Genomic DNA, 20,615 nt, shown 5'->3' with positions numbered 1-20,615 from the left:
CTGGAGTGTCCAGTCAGTGTGTCTGTATTAACCCCCTCTCTCTCTCTCTCAGCGCAGTGTTAATGTACTGGAGTGTCCAGTCAGTGTGTCTGTATGAACCCCTCTCTCTCTCTCTCTCTCTCTCTCTCTCTCTCTCTCTCTCTCTCTCTCTCTCTCTCTCTCTCTCTCTCTCAGTGCAGTGTTAATGTACTGGAGTGTCCAGTCAGTGTGTCTGTATGAACCCCTCTCTCTCTCAGTGCAGTGTTAATGTGCTGGAGTGTCCAGTCAGTGTGTCTGTGTTAACCCCTCTCTCTCTCTCAGTGCAGTGTTAATGTACTGGAGTGTCCAGTCAGTGTGTGTGTATTAACCCCTCTCTCTCTCAGTGCAGTGTTAATGTGCTGGAGTGTCCAGTCAGTGTGTCTGTGTTAACCCCTCTCTCTCACTCTCAGTTTTAGTTCTTAGTCTCACCTTTGGGAGGCCAGACTTCCAGCTGCTGAGTAACAGTGTGCAAATCAGCGCAGCGCTGAGGATTAGACCACTTTGCATGTGTCACTCCTCCCTGTCACTCCCTTTCTCCCCGTCTGGTCATTTGCACAAACTGTACTGTCTCTGTATGAGTCACAAACTAGAGGCGTCGGTGGGGAGGGGGGGTCAGAGCTGTCTGTCACTGACCAGAGGGAGGGAGAGAGAGAGAGAGAGAGGAGAGAGAGAGAGAGAGAGAGAGAGAGAGAGAGGAAGGAAGGAAGGAAGGAGTGAGTATCCAACTGTCACGCGAGGAGAGAGGAAACAGCAGAAGCCAGGTGACTCTTGGGAATGAGATTCCCGCGATGGATCGGCTGACAGGCTGGTGGAGTCAGCGATTTGTGGGGTGCCCCCCGTTGCGGTCTTGGGGTGTTTGTTTTTTTTTCCCCCGGAGAAACGGAGAGCCCGCTGCCACGCTGCAGTGCGACCAGTGCTCTGCAGGAAACCGAACCAGGAGTAAAACCACAAGAACACGGTCACCCTGACGTGACACTCGGAGGCCCCCTGCTGCCCGGGGGGGCTGGCCTTATGGAGGGGTCCGGCGACTCTAATGGTCTACTGGACGTACCAGTGGGGCCTACGCAGAGGGCAGGCTCGCACCCGGGACACCCCCTCACGGACAACGGGGATACCAGTGCAGCTGTGGCCGACCAGCCACGGCCGGAGACTCTGCCGCCCAGTTTGAACGAGACGTCATTCCCAGTGCTCCAGGCAACGTCAGACTGGGACGGGCTGAAGGAACTGAACGTCCTTCAAGAGCTGTGAGCCGGAAAGGCGACGAGGAGGAGCGCGGTACTCGTATCGCGCAATCCAGGCGGCCGGCCTCACCAAGACTACGCCCACAATCTCCCCCCAACCTCCCCCAGCAGGGCTCGGGGCTCCCCAGTGAAAGCAGGTGCCAGAGGGAGACAGAGGAAAGTGTGCAGCCAGCAGGTCAGGGGCTGTGCGTGAACGAAAACAAACGAGAATTTGAATAGAGAGCCAGAGAGTGTTGCCCGTCCGCTGAAAGAGGAGCGAAGTCCTGAAAGTATCAGCAATGTAAATCCCATGAAGTGTCAGACAGTAGAGCGCTTTGCATCAAGGACGGTGGAAGATTCACTGAGGAAGTCGATTAGTTTTTAATTTGGAGTCTTAATACTTAGGGGTTTTTTTGTAAGTTTAAAATTTTAAAGGGCAGCGATTGTTTTTTTTTTTTTGATTCCGCTATAATACAGCGCATACACGCATGCAAAAAAACACCCCTTTCTCAGCGTTCTGTGCCTACGCTCATCTTGGGGGTTACCGGAGGACCTCGGTAACCAAAAAGGTTACCAAAAAGGTCGAGAACCACTGCGCTAAAGAATTGTTTTCCTCTTCCTGAAGACCCCGTAATGAACAGCGACTACAAAACGAACAAAAACAAAACCACTTTGAAACCGAGCGCACGGGCTTCCTCTGTGCTGGCGGACAGAGCGCTGCCGCCTCCTGGGGGTCCTGCACCCCCCCCCACACCGCCGGTCACCCGCGCAGGAGCAGGGCTGCCCCCTGGCGCTGAAGCCAGACGCTCGCAGGAGGGGCTCGGCCAGAGTCGGTCACCACACCCTAACAAAATCTGAGCTCCTAACCCCCGGACCAACTTGTTCATCAGCACTTAAAAAAAAAAGACACCAGCGATGACATCGGTCCAGCTGAGGAAACAATGTTTATTACACTTGGAAGAAAACAGCAATGCGTTTCAGGACTGGGGGTGGGGTGGGGTGGGGGTATCAACACTGAGGCAGCAGCTGTTGGGAGAACTGGCGAGCAAAGAGGGTTTTTCTAAAAAAAAAAAAAAAACAGCAACAGTTTTCTGCAGGCGCGGGCCAAAAGACTGACGGAGCAGCACCGACATCTGGAACGGCCCACAGAGCGGGGACGCGCCCGGGACACTGCGAGAGGCAGATCTTCGCACAGGAGATTATAATAAAGCAGATAAACTAATAAAACAACCCAGATAAGTGTGTGTTTGAAGTGCTGTTTGGGCACCTAGCAGACCTTTCCCTGCATAAACCTGTGTCCCCGTCCTGCCCAGTCCTGGATGAGATGTGAACCAGCCTGTCCAGCTGAAGGACAGGCAGTCGACATTGGTCTCTCCGTTAGAGGTGCAGACAGAGACGCAACTTACAGACCCGGCAGACAGTACAAGAGCAAAATTTCACCCCAATCACAATTTTAAGGAAATGCGTCCCTGGTCAGGAGTAGGATGGGCAGGGGGGACGTACTCTGGCCCATCGGCGGTGACTCAGCGGTCCATTCCATTGTCTTCAGGGGGCAGGGAGCGGAAACAAGACACAAGCAATTGCTCACAGAACTCCAGCTCCTCCTGCAAGAGAGAGAGAGGGGGTTAATACACACACACACACACACACACACACTGACTGGACACTCCAGTACATTAACACTGCACTGAGAGAGAGAGGGGGGTTAATACAGACACACTGACTGGACACTCCAGTACATTAACACTGCACTGAGAGAGAGCAGGGTTCATACAGACACACTGACTGGACACTCCAGTACATCAACACTGCACTGAGAGAGAGAGGGGTTCATACACACACACTGACTGGACACTCCAGTACATTAACACTGCACTGAGAGAGAGAGGGGTTAATACAGACACACTGACTGGACACTCCAGTACATTAACACTGCACTGAGAGAGAGCAGGGTTCATACAGACACACTGACTGGACACTCCAGTACATCAACACTGCACTGAGAGAGAGAGGGGTTCATACACACACACTGACTGGACACTCCAGTACATTAACACTGCACTGAGAGAGAGGGGTTAATACAGACACACTGACTGGACACTCCAGTACATTAACACTGCACTGAGAGAGAGGGGGGTTAATACAGACAGATGTACCTGACACTCCTCTCTGCCTTTCAGCTCTTCTGTCCGCTCCTTGAGCAGTTCCTCCAGGCCCAGGGCGGGGTCCCGACACTCAGTCACTCCGCGCGGAAAATCACACACCAGACTGCAAGAGAGAGAGAGAGAGGGACTCAGCGAACACGTGCTGAAATCCCACCCCTTTACCAGGCTTGCAATTCGCTCATGTAAACCACTACACAAAATACAGAGCGCGGGCAAATTTCCAAAAGATGTCATACTTGAGCTTCAAAAAGAAACACCTGAGCTTCTTCGTCTGACTCTGGGCTGGGCTGTGTTGCTACCGGAACGACAAACCGTTTCGCCTTTTAAAAAGCAAAAAAAAAAAATAAGTCTGTGGCACGTCGTCGGGACGCCTGTGGAAAAGGGGCTCATCTGATGCTCTGTGGCCAATGGGAGCGTTTATTTTTTCCCAGAAATTGAGCCTCATTCCAGAGGGCGTCGGGCTGTGAGGCAGTGACTGTATCGGATGACTACTGGATAGAGCACACCCCCCCCTCTTCCCCTACAAACGTGCACGTACCAATACCTTCATGAGGCCGCACACCGCCACCTCAGTCACTTCTGTGGTTCCCTTGGCTGTGATTCCTATGGACACCTTTTCTTGTGCCGTTTATCTGGGACGTTTTGTTGCCTCGTTCTGAAGCGCAGAACATGGCGCCGCGTAGACCTGGGTATTTCCTCTATTCTGTGGTGGCTTGAACAGTTACTGTGTAATTAATAATGAATTAATAACTGCGCTTTTCTGGACACTCCACTCAAAGCGCTTTACAGGTAATGGGGATCCCCTCCTCCACCACCAGTGTGCAGCCCCACCTGGATGATGCGACGGCAGCCATAGTGCGCCAGAACGCTCCCCACATGCCAGCTAACACTTTACCGCCATTGTGGTCTGAAATGCGCTCATCATCGACGCCGATTCTTTCTGACCCCCGAAAAACAGAAACAGCGCCGCCGTCCCCCACATGAACGCTACAGGAATGAGATCGGCCGCCAGGCTTCGCCGGGGGCGCAGGCGGCGTGTCTCACCAGCAGAGGGCGCCCAGCACGTGCTCGTGGAAGGGGCTGGGGGGACACCGGAGGAGAGACACCAGCTGCTGCACCATCCCCATGGAGACCAGGGTATCTGGAATGGAAAACGCAGCCTTCACCCGAGTGCACCACAGCGAAGGCTCAGGATCCCCGAAGGGAAGGCGAAGAAAACCCGTTTCAGGCGAGGACCGTTAGACCCTCATCTGCTCGCCTGTGGACAGTGATGTACTTGTTGGACACTCAATCTGTATACACCTGTGCGCATTTTGCACATATTGTATTGCTTTACAGTGACTATGAGCATATTTTGCACACACCCAACTCTATTGATTTTATTTTGTGTTGCTGTACTTATCTTGTCTTGGGCTGGGCTGCTGTCACACCTCGACTCCTCTTCAGGATCAATAAAGTCTTATCTAGCTATCTACAATAGCCATAGCAAAAACAGGGTAAGATGAATTAAATCCAGTTTCTACAGACAGTGCATCTGGGATCGTAAACACTTGAGAAAGACAAAAACGCTGTCTGTGGGGAGTTTGCACGTTCTTCTTGCATTTGTGTGGGTTTCCTCCGGGTGCTGAATGTCCCTCCCACAGTCCAGAGACATGCTGGTGGGTTAATTGGCTCTAGATCTGAGTAAGTGTGTCCTGTGATGGACTGGCCCTGGTGTGCGTGCGTGCGTGGGTGTGTCCTGTAATGGACTGGTGTCCTGCCCAGGGTGTACCCTGCCTTGCTCCCATTGCTTGCTGGGACTTCAGTGGCCCTGTGACCCGGAATCAAAAACAGTCCCTGTCAGTCCACACTGACGTCAGCCATCGTCACATCTGCCCTGTGTCGCCCTGTACCCCTCTGCCCGTCCCTGTACCTCTGTGCTCGGCGTGGGAGGCCAGCAGGCTCTGCAGCAGGAAGGCAGACTTGACTCGCAGCTTCTCGTTGTCCGACTGCATCCCCCGCATCAGCACGGAGAACCCGTCATGTGACAGGAACTCCCGCAGCGCCGCTTCCTGCTCACGCACCAGACCTGAGAGACAGACGGGCATCTCAGACCCAGTACAGTACAGCCCCCCCCCACAGCACAGCACAAACCCCCTCCAGTACAGCACAGTCCCCTCCAGTACAGCACAGTCCCCCTCCACAGCACCGTCCCCCTGACAGCACAGCACAGCCCCCTCCAGTACAGCACAGCACAGTCCCTCAGCACAGCCCCCCCCACAGCACAGTCCCCCTGACAGCACAGCACAGCCCCCTCCAGTACAGCACAAACCCCCTCCACAGCACCGTCCCCCTGACAGCACAGCACAGCCCCCTCCAGTACAGCACAGCACAGTCCCTCAGCACAGCCCCCCCCACAGCACAGCCCCCCTGACAGCACAGCACAGCCCCCTCCAGTACAGCACAAACCCCCTCCACAGCACCGTCCCCCTGACAGCACAGCACAGCCCCCTCCAGTACAGCACAAACCCCCTCCACAGCACCGTCCCCCTGACAGCACAGCACAGCCCCCTCCAGTACAGCACAGCACAGTCCCTCAGCACAGCCCCCCCACAGCACAGTCCCCCTGACAGCACAGCACAAACCCCCTCCACAGCACAGTCCCCCTGACAGCACAGTCCCCCTGACAGCACAGCACAAACCCCTCCAGTACAGCACAGCCCCCCCCCACAGCACAGCACAGCCCCCTCCAGTACAGCACAGTCCCTCAGCACAGCCCCCCCCCACAGCACAGTCCCCCTGACAGCACAGCACAGCCCCCTCCAGTACAGCGCCGTCAGACTCACAGGAAACCGCGTACAGCGACTTCACCCCCCCAGCACAGTCCCCCCCCCCCAGCACAGCGCCGTCAGACTCACAGGAAACCGCGTACAGCGACTTCACCCCCCCAGCACAGTCCCCCCCCCAGCACAGCGCCGTCAGACTCACAGGAAACCGCGTACAGCGACTTCACCCCCCCAGCACAGTCCCCCCCACAGCACAGCCCCCCCCCCCAGCACAGCGCCGTCAGACTCACAGGAAACCGCGTACAGCGACTTCACCCTGACGGTGGGGCAGGGGTCGGCGTCCACCAGCGCCAGCAGCGGGGACAGCGCCCCCAGGGACAGGGCGTGGAACTGCACCTCCGGGTGGTTCTGGCAGCAGACGGCCAGCAGCTGGGCGGCCCGCCAGCGCACGCCGGGGGCCGGGTCCCGCAGGCGCTGGGCCACGCAGAGCTGCAGGCCTCCCAGGGTCATCAGGTCTGCGGGGGAGAGGGGTGGGCGTGAGGAACAAGGCACCGTGACACGAGAGAGAGGGAGAGGGGGAGAGAGGGGGAGAGAGAGAGAGAGCGGGGGAGAGCGGGAGAGAGAGGGAGAGCAGGAGAGAGAGAGGGGGAGAGAGGTGGGCGTGAGGAACAAGGCATCGTGACACGAGAGAGAGGGGGGGGGGGGGGGAAGAGAGAGAGAGAGGGAGAGAGGGGGAGAGGGAGGGGGGGGAGAGGGAGAGGGAGAGAGAGAGAGGGAGAGCAGGAGAGAGAGAGGGGGAGAGAGGTGGGCGTGAGGAACAAGGCACCGTGACACGAGAGAGAGAGAGAGAGAGAGGGGGAGAGGGAGGGGGGGGGGGGGGAGAGAGCAGGAGGGGGAGAGAGAGAGAGAGGGAGGGGGAGAGAGAGAGAGCGGGGGAGAAAGGGAGGGGGGGGAGAGAGGGGGGGGAGAGAGCAGGAGGGGGAGAGAGAGAGCGGGGGAGAAAGGGAGGGAGGGGAGAGAGAGAGAGCGGGGGAGAAAGGGAGGGAGGGGAGAGAGGGGGGGGGGGAGAAAGAGGGGGGGGGACGTGAGGAACAACACACCGTGACACAGCTCGAGAGAGAGGGGGAGAGAGGGATGGGGGAGAGAGAGAGGGATAGAGGGGGAGAGAGATAAAGAAAGAGGGGGAGAGAGATAAAGAAAGAGGGGGAGAGAGAGGGGGGAAGAGGGAGAGGGGGAGAGAGGCCTCACCCCGGGCGTTGTCCAGGTTCTCGCACAGCTCGGACAGCAGGTCCAGGGCCGACTCCGCGGCGCCCTCCTCCTCCTCCTCCTCCCCCTCCCCCTCCTCCTCGTCGCGCTCTCGCACGCCCTCGGGCCCGCGCAGGACGTCCAGGCACCGCCTCATCTGCTCCACCTCGTCCAGCTGGCCCCTGCAGGCCTCTGCCAGCGCCCCCCGCAGCCAGGCCTTCCTCTGGGACACAGACGGGGGGGGGGGGGGCAGAGCCGGAGCTCAGGGGGGCGTGCCACGTATACCATCAGGCCCCGCTGCGCGGGCACGGGCTACGCAGATCAGAGCACCGCCTGTCCAGCCCCGCTAAGATCACCCCGAAACCGAGGCAGAACTGACAGAACACGTGGGACACCCGTAACCCCCGACGCCCAGGGCGGCTCGGACAAGGAGTCAAACCCCAGGTAACGTGAAGCCGACAGCAAGATGAACCGTCACTTTCTCCCTGATCTTATTCAATCGGACAACTTTGCTAAGTGACGTGCGTGAGGATGTTAATAATCCCTCACACCTCTAGAGCGCCTGTCTGGACCCTCCACTCGGAGCTCTTCCCAGGTCAGGGGGGATCCCACTACCCCCACCAGTGTGCAGCCCCACCTGGATGATGCTCCAGTCCTCTCACACACACCAGCTCTCAGTGGGGAGGAGAGCAGAGGGATGGAGCCAGTTCAGAGAGGGGGGTTATTAGGAGGCCATGAGGGGTAAAGGCCAGGGGGGAGTTTGACCAGGACACTGGGGTAACACCCCTACTCTTGTCGAGAGACACCCTGGGATTGTTAATGACCACAGAGAGTCAGGACCTCGGTTTGACGTCTCATCTGAAGGACGGCGCCTGTTTACAGTCTAGTGTCCCCGTCACTATACTGGGGCATGAGGACCCACACAGACCGCAGGGTGAGCGCCCCCTGCTGGCCCCACTCACACCTCTCCCAGCAGCAGCCTCAGCTTTCCCAGGAGTCTCCCCTCCAGGTACTGGCCAGGCTCACGCCTGCTGGGCTCCAGTGGGGTTTGTCAGCTGGGAGCTGCAGGTGGACACGGCTGGACTGGCACAAACCCAGATACAGACTCATCACAGTAACACACCCCAGACACTTCTGTATTTTGAAGGGATATAAATAATAATAATAGGAATAATAATCATATACTAGAGAGAAACATTATAGAGATATATAGAAGAAACAACATACATAACATACGACATATCTAATTCATAATACATGTACTAGATGTAAATATAATATACTTCGGATTTAAATATAATAGGGCCTACTATATATACAGTATATACTTATTAGTAAATAATTATTATATACCCATATTATACTTTCTCGAATATGGTTATATATAATATGGTCTGATATATTTATGCATTTATTATATAATAATGATATATTCCTATTACATGTATTATATGAAGGATCAATATAATCGAGCCTGTTAATATATATACTTATTCCTATATAATTTATTATTATACATCCCTATTATATTTGTTATCATATATATATATAATATGTATGTATTTATTATATATCCCTATTATATTTATTACATGGGCATAATCAGGCCTATCTGTCTCCATGCCCTGCAGCGAAGAATCACGCAGACACACTGCGGAGGAAATCGCCAGCGCTCGTCCGCAGCTCCGGGCCTCGAGGGCGCCGCGGTCACATACTGACCCGCACGGGCGGGCAGACTCGAGCTCGGCGCCCCCCGGGGGGCAGTTACCTCTTCTGACATGGGCTCCGCGGGGGCGGGCTCATTGGAGGCGGAGCCAGCCTCCACAGCCAACCGCAGGAGGCCTTGAAGGTTCTGTGGGTTGGGCCTGTTGCCTCTGCCCTCGGCCATACTGCCTAATGAGAGAGAGAGAGGGGTTAATACAGACACACTGACTGGACACTCCAGTACATTAACACTGCACTGAGAGAGAGAGGGGTTAATACAGACACACTGACTGGACACTCCAGTACATTAACACTGCACTGAGAGAGAGAGGGGTTAATACACACACACTGACTGGACACTCCAGTACATTAACACTGCACTGAGAGAGAGAGGGGTTAATACACACACACTGACTGGACACTCCAGTACATTAACACTGCACTGAGAGAGAGAGGGGTTAATACACACACACTGACTGGACACTCCAGTACATTAACACTGCACTGAGAGAGAGAGGGGTTAATACAGACACACTAACTGGACACTCCAGTACATTAACACTGCACTGAGAGAGAGAGGGGTTAATACACACACACTGACTGGACACTCCAGTACATTAACACTGCACTGAGAGAGAGAGGGGTCAATACAGACACACTGACTGGACACTCCAGTACATTAACACTGCACTGAGAGAGAGAGGGGTTCATACAGACACACTGACTGGACACTCCAGTACATTTACACTGCACTGAGAGAGAGAGGGGTTCATACAGACACACTGACTGGACACTCCAGTACATTTACACTGCACTGAGAGAGAGAGGGGTTCATACAGACACACTGACTGGACACTCCAGTACATTAACACTGCACTGAGAGAGAGGGGTTAATACAGACACACTGACTGGACACTCCAGTACATTAACACTGCACTGAGAGAGAGAGGGGTTAATACAGACACACTGACTGGACACTCCAGTACATTTACACTGCACTGAGAGAGAGAGGGGTTCATACAGACACACTGACTGGACACTCCAGTACATTTACACTGCACTGAGAGAGAGAGGGGTTCATACAGACACACTGACTGGACACTCCAGTACATTAACACTGCACTGAGAGAGAGAGGGGTTAATACAGACACACTGACTGGACACTCCAGTACAGTAACACTGCGCTGAGAGAGCGTGTTGGTATTTGTTTTGGCAACAGAACGACACAGTCAGTACCAGGTGATTTGAATGTCGATTTGAATTGGAGAGATCATGAAACGCGATAAGACCAGCTTATGAAACATCAAGAACAAGGAGCCGCAAAGCACCGAGACGCACATCGCCTCTGAGGCATCAGAAGTTCGAGATTTTTTCAGAGGCAGAGTCATTAATAATAATAATAATAATCCCTCACACTTCTACAGCCCCTGTCTGGACCCTCCACTCAGAGCTCTGTCCAGGTCAGGGGGAATCCCACTACCCCCACCAGTGTGCAGCCCCACCTGGATGATGCTCCAGTCCTCTCACACACACCAGCTCTCAGTGGGGAGGAGAGCAGAGGGATGGAGCCAGTTCAGAGAGGGGGGTTATTAGGAGGCCATGAGGGGTAAAGGCCAGGGGGGGAATTTGGCCAGGACACTGGGGTAACACCCCTACTCTTGTCGAGAGACACCCTGGGATTGTTAATGACCACAGAGAGTCAGGACCTCGGTTTGACGTCTCATCTGAAGGACGGCGCCTGTTTACAGTCTAGTGTCCCCGTCACTATACTGGGGCATGAGGACCTACACAGACCGCAGGGTGAGCGCCCCCTGCTGGCCCCACTCACACCTCTCCCAGCAGCAGCCTCAGCTTTCCCAGGAGTCTCCCCTCCAGGTACTGGCCAGGCTCACACCTGCTGGGCTCCAGTGGGGTTTGTCAGCTGGGAGCTGCAGGGCGATATTAAGATCGGTTCGGCTGATTTCATTCGGTCGGTACTGAGACTCCCCCCCCGTCCCTACACTGCATCAATCTGCAGAAGAGGCAGTGGTATCGGGGTACCCCGACTTCGCTAGCAGGGGCGCAGAACCGAACGAAGAGGAGGGGAGGTCTTCCCTGAGCCCTGGGGTCCCCCGATCCCCCGATCCCAGCCCACCCGGTTCTGCAGTTCTGCTCGAAATGCGGCTCCGCTCTCGACCTCGTCCGGGGCTCCGTCTCGCCGAGACGCGCTTTGAGTTTGGGGGACTTTGAGTCTGAAAGGTGCCGCCCACGGGGGACCGGTCCCCGTGGCATCGTGTCGCCGGCTTCACGCCGGGCGGCGTGATCGTGGGTCAGAGGCCCCGCTGGACCGGGCCGGGCGGCGTGATCGTGGGTCAGAGGCCCCGCTGGACCGGGCCGGGCGCTGTGATCGTGGGTTCAGAGGCCCCGCTGGACCGGGCCGGGCGGCGTGATCGTGGGTTCAGAGGCCCCGCTGGACCGGGCCGGGCGGCGTGATCGTGGGTCAGAGGCCCCGCTGGACTGGGCTTCACCCCGGCCGAGACTTGAACCCGCTCCCACCCCCAGAGTTCCCACAGCGTTCCCACAGCGTTCCCACAGCCACAGCAAACACACACCGTCCCCGCCAGCCCGCGGCACAGCCCCGGGGGAGTCCGGCGACTGCCAGGCTCGCTCACCTGGACCCTCGGCACCGCAGTCCAGTCCAGGCCGGTCCCGTCACGAGGTGTCTCCTCGGTGCAGCCGACGCCCGGCTGTTTCGCGGTCCGGACGACCCCCCCTCTGCGACACCACGACCAGCAGCGATTCGACAGCGAGGCCCGACGCTGCGGCGGGGGGGGGCGGATATTCCTGAGATCAGGGCACAACGGGAGCTGCAGGGAGTCGGCCCGGGGTTTCCAGCTCTGGCGGCGTGTTTATACGGGCGGAAAGCGGTAGAAGATTCTGGAGGGGACAGGCCCGCCGACATGCCGTGGGGACTCCACGGGCGCGGCCATATTGGAAAGCGCCGCTACCGTAAAGGCACGAATAGAGGCGACCGCGCATATGCCCCCTTTCCGGCAAATACCGCTTACTCCGATTAAGAAGGCCCGGGTTAGGAGCAGCAGACTTTTAAGTGTCCGATTGGAGCCGATTCGTGATTTTTTTTTTTTACAGCCTTTAAATAGATCACCGTGATTTGTCCAACATCTTACTATTTCCTTGGGTTTGGAGCTGTGTGTAATTTTGTGTGTGGGCGTCTATGAGATCAGAGCGTGTCTGTGTGTGTGTAATTTTGTGTGTGAGCGTCTATGAGATCAGAGCGTGTCTGTGTGTGAGGGTCTGAGAGTTCAGAGCGTGTCTGTACGTGTGTGCACGTGAGTTTGTGCACGTGCATGTGTGTGATTATGCTGTGTCTGTGTGTAAGTGTGTGTGTAATTTTGTGTGTGAGCGTCTATGAGATCAGAGTGTGTCCGTGTGTGAGGGTCTGAGAGTTCAGAGCGTGTCTGTACGTGTGTGCATGTGAGTTTGTGCACGTGCATGTGTGTGATTATGCTGTGTCTGTGTGTAAGTGTGTGTGTAATTTTGTGTGTGAGGGTCAGAGAGTTCAGAGTGTGTCTGTATGTGTGTGATCATGCTGTGTCTGTGTGTATGTCTGTGTAATTTTGTCTATGAGATCAGAGTTGGTATGATTGTGTGTGTGTGTGTTTACATGCTGCATCTGTGCTCAAATCTGACCAGTTGCACTTCAGGAGAAGCTCCGTGTTTGAGTGTAACATACACTGACACTCTGTCCACACAGTGGCTGACTGACAGCTCTGAGACCTGAGCTCTGGGATGTCCAGTCTGAAATAAAGGTAAATGATACACAGTACCTTAAGTCGGGTGCAGTTGAAACCTAAGTCTGAGTGCAGAAAAAATTCTAAACAACGAAATTGGTTATAGAAACTAATTAGCAACAGTGATTAAGGGCCCAGACTCAGAATTGACAAACACTGGCTAAAGTGTGTCTATACAGTATCTCCAATAAGAGTCTGTACAGGTGTGTGTTTGTACAGTGTCTCCAGTAAGAGTCTGTACAGGTGTGTGTCTGTACAGTGTCTCCAATAAGAGTCTGTACAGGTGTGTGTTTGTACAGTGTCTCCAGTAAGAGTCTGTACAGCTGTGTGTGCCTGTACAGTTTCTCCAGTGAGAGTCTGTACAGGTGTGTGTCTGTACAGTGTCTCCAGTAAGAGTCTGTACAGGTGTGTGTGTCTATACAGTGTCTCCAATAAGAGCCTGTACAGGTGTGTGTGTCTGTACAGTGTCTCCAGTAAGAGTCTGTACGGGTGTGTGTTTGTACAGTGTCTCCAGTAAGAGTCTGTACAGGTGTGTGTCTATACAGTGTCTCCAGTAAGAGTCTGTACAGGTGTGTGTCTGTACAATGTCTCCAGTAAGAGTCTGTACAGGTGTGTGTCTATACAGTGTCTCCAGTAAGAGTCTGTACAGGTGTGTGTCTGTACAGTGTCTCCAGTGAGAGTCTGTACAGGTGTGTGTCTGTACAGTGTCTCCAGTAAGAGTCTGTACAGGTGTGTGTGTCTATACAGTGTCTCCAGTAAGAGTCTGTACAGCTGTGTGTGTCTATACAGTGTCTCCAGTGAGAGTCTGTAATGGTGTGTGTCTGTACAGTGTCTCCAGTAAGAGTCTGTACAGTTGTGTGTCTATACAGTGTCTCCAGTAAGAGTCTGTACAGGTGTGTGTCTATACAGTGTCTCCAGTAAGAGTCTGTACAGGTGTGTGTGTCTATACAGTGTCTCGAGTAAGAGTCTGTACAGGTGTGTGTCTGTACAGTGTCTCCAGTAAGAGTCTGTACAGGTGTGTGTCTGTACAGTGTCTCCAGTAAGAGTCTGCTCTCAGTATTGGAATAGCTAGGGAAAGAGAGAGTAAGGGAGATGAGACACACACGGTTTCTTATCCAGAATGTATCTTTATTTCAGTATCGTCTTTATTATAATTAGAATATTTAATCATCAATCTCTTCATCTCTTAAAACATTTTATTCATATATATGTAGTATTTTAAATGAAATTTAATATGTTCTTGTCTTTTAATAATTGTAAAGTATTGTTAAAGGAAACAAAGATCTAGTTTCTATAAGATCTGCTCTTCCCACTGTTTTCCTCTCTCATTGTCTCCTGTTCTTGTGTTTGTTTTTTAAAATATAGAGTGAGAGTCACTGAATCTCTCAGTAATAAACACACAGCAGGACAGGAGACACAGAGAGAGAGGAGATCACAGAGAATCCCTCAGTAATAAACACACAACAGGACAGGAGACACAGTGAGAGAGAGGAGATAGTGGGAATGGAACAGCTATTTTAGAAGCTAGATGTGTAAATAAACAAAAATGTTTTTATCTCATTTTAAACATCATTTGGAAGACAGAGATTCATTAGAACTTTGAAAAATATCTCTCCCCAATATTATTATTATTATTATTATTATTATTATTATTATTATTATTAAGCTTTAAATGCACACACATACACTTGAATAGGCAGATTACTGTGAATACGTCTTCCAGAGGGACAGAGATGGAGCTTTCAGAACACAGAGAGCACTAGCAGGATGTTAGCCAACCAGACGGCGTTAGTTTAATTGTCAGTCTGTGAGCCTGCCTGTCGGTCGGTGTCAGTGCTAGCGAGTGTGTCCGTCTGTCAGTGTGGTGGTTAGTGACCGCGAGTCAGTGAGTCAAGCAGTCAGTGTGTCTGTGTGTGTGTGTGTCAGTTTAAGTCAGCGTGTCAGTGGTCAGTCTGTTTGTTAGTAGCTCAGTGTGTTGGTGGTCAGTCAGTGTGTCAGTAGGTCTGTCAGTGAGTCAATTAGTGTGACAGTGGTCAGTTTGTCAATTAGTGTGGCTGTAGGTCAGTCAGTGGGTCAGTGGTCAGATTCTGTGCAAGTGAAGGAGATCCTGACCTCCTGTTTCCGAAAGGCAGTAAAAAGTGAAGGTTCACGAGCAGCCAGAGAGAGGAGTAACGAAGCCCTTTTCGTCCAGCGGCTGAAATGGGGTGATGCCCAGGACAGTGGACAGACGCAGACTGACTGGACTGCCCAGCTCATGGAGTTCGGACGTCCAGCAGAAGTTACTGTACACTCTGAGACCACGGCCTCTCAGCCCTGAGTGCTCCCCCAGCCAGGAGCAGCACTGGAGTCTTCAGTGGCGTTTCTCCTCAAGCCCCCAGTGTCGCACTGCTGGGGTACAGAGGAGCTCGGGGTGACGTGGATGAACCCCACAGTCTCACAGCGCTGGGGTACAGAGGAGCTCGGGGTGACGTGGATGAACCCCACAGTCTCACAGCGCTGGGGTACAGAGGAGCTCGGGGTGACGTGGATGAACCCCACAGTCTCACTGCGCTGGGGTATGGAGGAGCTCGGGGTGACGTATATCAGAAAGTTTTTCCCCAGCGCCCGACCGGATCAGACAAGCTCCAGGACTCTGGTAGCCCGGCCTGCTCAGAGCCCACGTCCCCTCTGGGGTCAAGACAGACAGCTGGACTTTCGAATCGCGCTGTTCGTCAGCCTCAGGAGAGGAAACAGGAGGTCCCTGTCCTTTCTTTCCCCAGAGAGGGACTCCTGGCTGGCTACACCAGTGGCAGTGCGGAGGCGTGTCCAGGGCTCTAGGGCTCTGGACTTGTCACCAAAGGGCTGCGGGTTCAAGTCCCCACCCAGAGGAGGGGGGGGGGGGGGCGCTGTACCCTCCAGGGGAGATATTCCAGTCAACTGCCTCTCCGCGTACAGGGGCACAAATGTCATTTTGATTTGCCTTTTGGGTCAGTATCTCAAGCTCTCAAGGAGCAGCGAGGGTCCGAGGGTCTGAGGGCCGGGTGGCAGAGCCGAGGTGAGACAGAGGATCGGGGGGGTCACCACTGTTGGGGGGCAGGTCCCCACTGGAAAGCAAGAACTGGAAATAGGAAGGTGTGTGTATGTTGGGGGGGGGTGTAACATAGGGACTGAACATTAAAGGAACTCCCCAGGAATCACTCCCTGGATCATTAAGATCCCGATAACTGGGGTGGGAACAGATGTCCGATAGGAGGATGGAACTCTTGCTGTGCTCCGTGTCCTCCCTTGGTGGTCGTATCTTAACCTGGTACCCCTGTTGTTCGTCAGTCTGAAGCACTGCACGATCCCGGGCGATCCAAACATCCCAGGCCGGGCCTCCTCCTCAGCCGGCGCGCGACTCGCCTGGAGTCTTTTTTCTTCTCTCCGTTTGGCGAGCAGGTCCGTGAGCCAGCAAGAAAATACGCCTGCTCACTCCCGAGGGACAACGGAGGGACACTTTGGGACAAGTGCGGCGCACAGAAGAAATGGTACTGAAGTGAGGAACAGCGCCCCCTCGCTCTGGGCAGGCACAGAGGGGGAACTGCAGCTCGCTATAAATACTGACAGGCATAATGACAATTGATTGAGAAACAGCGCCCCCTCAGTCAGTACAGGCACAGAGGGGGAACTGCAGCTCACTATAAATACTGACAGGAATAATGACAAGCGACTGAGAAACGGCGCCCCCTCAGACAGTACAGGCACAGAGGGGGAACTGCAGCTCACTATAAATACTGACAGGAATAATGACAATTGATTGAGAAACAGCGCCCCCTCAGTCAGTATAGGCACAGAGGGGGAACTGCAGCTCACTATAAATACTGACAGGAATAATGACATTAGAGCGAGAAACAGCGCCCCCTCAGTCAGTACAGGCAAAGAGGGGGAACTGCAGCTCACTATAAATACTGACAGGAATAATGACAAGCGAGTGAGAAATGGCGCCCCCTCAGTCAGTACAGGCACAGAGGGGGAACTGCAGCTCGCTATAAATACTGACAGGAATAATGACATTAGAGCGAGAAACAGCGCCCCCTCAGTCAGTACAGGCACAGAGGGGGAACTGCAGCTCGCTATAAATACTGACAGGAATAATGACATTAGAGCGAGAAACAGCGCCCCCTCACTCTGCACAGGCACAGAGGGGGAACTGCAGCTCACTATAAATACTGACAGGAATAATGACAATTGATTGAGAAACAGCGCCCCCTCAGTCAGTACAGGCAAAGAGGGGGAACTGCAGCTCACTATAAATACTGACAGGAATAATGACATTAGAGCGAGAAACAGCGCCCCCTCACTCTGCACAGGCACAGAGGGGGAACTGCAGCTCGCTATAAATACTGACAGGAATAATGACATTAGAGCGAGAAACAGCGCCCCCTCACTCTGCACAGGCACAGAGGGGGAACTGCAGCTCACTATAAATACTGACAGGAATAATGACATTAGAGCGAGAAACAGCGCCCCCTCACTCTGCACAGGCACAGAGGGGGAACTGCAGCTCACTATAAATACTGGCAGGAATAATGACAATTGATTGAGAAACAGCGCCCCCTCAGTCAGTACAGGCACAGAGGGGGAACTGCAGCTCACTATAAATACTGACAGGAATAATGACATTAGAGCGAGAAACAGCGCCCCCTCAGTCAGTACAGGCACAGAGGGGGAACTGCAGCTCACTATAAATACTGACAGGAATAATGACATTAGAGCGAGAAACAGCGCCCCCTCACTCTGCACAGGCACAGAGGGGGAACTGCAGCTCACTATAAATACTGACAGGAATAATGACAATTGATTGAGAAACAGCACCCCCTCAGTCAATACAGGCAAAGAGGGGGAACTGCAGCTCACTATAAATACTGACAGGAATAATGACATTAGAGCAAGAAACAGCGCCCCCTCACTCTGCACAGGCACAGAGGGGGAACTGCAGCTCACTATAAATACTGACAGGAATAATGACATTAGAGCGAGAAACAGCGCCCCCTCACTCTGCACAGGCACAGAGGGGGAACTGCAGCTCACTATAAATACTGGCAGGAATAATGACATTAGAGCGAGAAACAGCGCCCCCTCACTCTGCACAGGCACAGAGGGGGAACTGCAGCTTAAGGAATAATAACAATAATAATAATCACCATCATCATCACCATCATATCTATAATTTTAAAACAATAGCAGTAACACCTGACCCATGTAAAGTTTAAAAACCGGTTTGATTATAACAACCCTTAGTTAATGACGATGCAGATAATTAGTCTCCGTTCCTCTCTTCTCTTCCCTCCCTCCTTCCTGTCGTCCGCGCCTTCCCGTCTTCGGCGGCGTCCGGGGGGGTCGGAGAGGTTTTGGGGAATGTCAGTCCTGTCCCCCCCCCCCCCAGCCTCACTCCGGCGAAGACTCGTCTGTGGCGGTGGTCTGAGTGGTCTGAAGATCGAAGCCGTAGAGTTCGAAAGTCGTTGCGTCTCGGGGGTGTTTTCTCGCGGGAGGGAGTGGTGATGGGGGGGCGTCTGACTTCTCTCCCCCCCCCCCCCCCCCACACACACAAAACCCCCTCCTTCCCCCCCGACCTGGGCACCTGTTGTGATCTACCCCCCCCCGCCCCACCCCCAAAATCCGGGGTGCGAGGGCTCTTGTTTCTAGTCCGTGAGCGCACACACACCCCCCCACCCCCCCCTCTCCTCCGCTAACGAGGGGGCACGGGGTCGATGTCGCCCTTCTGGGGCGCCCGGGAGCGTTGCCGCGGCGACCGGCTGCCGTCGCCGAAGGGTCTCGCTATAGCGACGGGGGTTTCCCGGAAACACCGAAGAGGCTCCGCCCCCCCCAGTGTCCGACAGCAGTGCGGAAGGTTTGTGTGTGTTAGAAATCTAGAATCTGTCCTCTGCTGTAGCGGCCCGGGGTGGGCTCTTCCCCGCGGGAGTCTCCGGCTCCGCCGTGACCCCGCCACTCTCCTGGTCCTCCTCGTTTCCGTTTGGTTTTTCGCGCCTCTTCTCTCTGTTCAGGCAAGACACAGCTGTGTGTGTGTGCGTGTGTGTGTGTGTGTGCGTGTACGTGTGCGTGTGTTGGTGTGCGTGCGTGTGTGTGTGTGTGTGTGTGCGCGTATGTTGGTGTGCGTGCATGTGTGTGTGTGCGTGTGCGTGTGTTGGTGTGCGTGCATGTGTGTGTGTGCATGTGTGTGTGTTGGTGTGTACGGGTGCGTGCATGTGTGTGTGTGTTGGTGTGTGCGGGTGCGTGCATGTGTGTGTTTGTGTGTTTGTGTGTTGGTGTGCGTGCATGTGTGTGTGTTGGTGTGCGTGCGTGTGTGTGTGTTTGTGATCATGTGTGGCAGTGCATGTGTGTGTGCGTGCGTGCATGTGTATTGGTGTGCGTGCATGTGTGTGGGCGAGCGTGATCGTGTGTGTCTGTGCGTGTGTGTGTGTGGGTGTGTGCGTGTGTGTGCGTGCGTGCGTATGTGTGCGTGTGTGTGTGTGAGAGTGTGTGTAAGTCTGTGTGTGAGTCTGTTTGTGAGAGTGTGTATGTGTGCGTATATGTGTGTGCATGTGTGTGTAAGTCTGTGTGTGAGTCTGTTTGTGAGAGTGTGTTGTGCATATATGTGCGTGTGTGTGTCGCTGCATGCAGGTGCGTGTTCTGTTACTTCAGCTGTCCAGTGCCCTGACCTCCGGCTGCAGCTCCGGCTGTGTAGAACAGCGGATGGGGACATGTGGGCCCAGCCAGTGTCCACAGAGAGACAGAGAGACAGGCAGAGAGGCAGACGGCGGCGGAGACGTGAGCTGATTGTGCTTGTGTTCCCTGGGGTCTGAGGCCCCGCCTGCACTACAGGCGCACACAGAGACAGCCGCTCCTGCCAGCCTCGCGTTTCCAGAGCAGTGCCCTCCTCCTCCCCAACTCGCCCACGGCCTCCGCAGCTCGTCCTCCACAATCCTGGGGTCCCTCAGGGGCTCTGGGGGTCTGCAGTCAGGGGTTAGAGGTCACGGTGACTCTGCGCTCATGAGGACAGCAACGGGCTCAGTTCAGTCCCTCAGAGCCCCAGTTCTGCAGGATCTCGGGGTACAGATCCCTGCTTACCTGGATTCCAGCCGTACAGAATCTGGGCTCCAACACCTGCTTCATAACCCGGTCCAGCGGACCCTGCGCGTCCGAACGCGACCTGAGACGCCATCACGATCCTCTGCTCCCGTCCGCCTCTGCCTGCAGGAGTGCCCGTCTCCCGGCGCAGGTGCGCGCGCGTGCGCGTGTGCGTGTGCGTGTGTCTTGTAGCCCTTTGCTTTGGCACGGAAAGTCAGGAATTCTGGCACACAGGCTGATGCCCCCCCCACCCTGGCGCAGCAGGGAGCCGCCTGCCTGTCTGTCTGTCTGTCTGTCTGTCTCTCTCTCTCGGGGTGCTTGTGTGCCTGATTGTCGGGGTGTCGATGTCTCCGTCCGCAGTGCCTCCCCGGTCGCTGTCTCCTCTCCTCCCCCCTCCCTGCGGAGCTCTCCCGACGGGTGGCGTAGCCGTCTCTCCTCAGGACAACAACCTCGGATGCGGGGTCTGGGACGACTCCCTCCTCCCTCCTCCTCCTGCTCCCTCCTCTTCCTCCTCCTCCTCCTCCTCAGGTGCGGGTGCCTTCGTCTCTTCGCCGTTCGGCCCGGCCCTCCCGCGGGGACAGCGCGGAGACCGGGAAGGGGCCGGAGAGCCTGGGGGGGGGG

At 54.7% G+C, this 20,615-nt stretch overlaps 2 protein-coding genes across 2 annotated transcripts in view; both read right to left on the bottom strand.

The window, feature by feature from the left end:
- Positions 1-2,163: 2,163 nt before the first annotated feature.
- On the bottom strand, positions 2,164-12,125 carry hspbp1 (HSPA (heat shock 70kDa) binding protein, cytoplasmic cochaperone 1). Its single transcript, XM_088923298.1, has 8 exons — positions 11,769-12,125; positions 9,182-9,306; positions 7,417-7,636; positions 6,459-6,683; positions 5,316-5,471; positions 4,448-4,544; positions 3,395-3,506; positions 2,164-2,842 (listed from the first exon to the last, which is right to left on the bottom strand). Exons 2-8 carry the CDS (start codon positions 9,299-9,301, stop codon positions 2,762-2,764), a joined length of 1,011 nt encoding a protein of 336 aa, XP_088779424.1. The 5' UTR covers positions 9,302-9,306; positions 11,769-12,125; the 3' UTR covers positions 2,164-2,761.
- Positions 12,126-14,022: 1,897 nt separating this feature from the next.
- Positions 14,023-20,615, bottom strand: part of shank1 (SH3 and multiple ankyrin repeat domains 1) — a 124,594-nt gene continuing 118,001 nt past the window's right edge. The window contains exon 28 of the mRNA XM_088923574.1: positions 14,023-20,603. Coding sequence (XP_088779700.1) covers positions 20,519-20,603 — 85 coding nt within the window. The 3' untranslated portion in view covers positions 14,023-20,518. The remainder of the gene's footprint in view (positions 20,604-20,615) is intronic.

This window comes from Atractosteus spatula, chromosome 8 (genome assembly GCF_055471065.1).
Source record: "Atractosteus spatula isolate fAtrSpa1 chromosome 8, fAtrSpa1.hap1, whole genome shotgun sequence".
Classification (NCBI taxonomy): domain Eukaryota; kingdom Metazoa; phylum Chordata; class Actinopteri; order Semionotiformes; family Lepisosteidae; genus Atractosteus; species Atractosteus spatula.
This window is presented reverse-complemented; position numbering and strand designations above follow the sequence as displayed.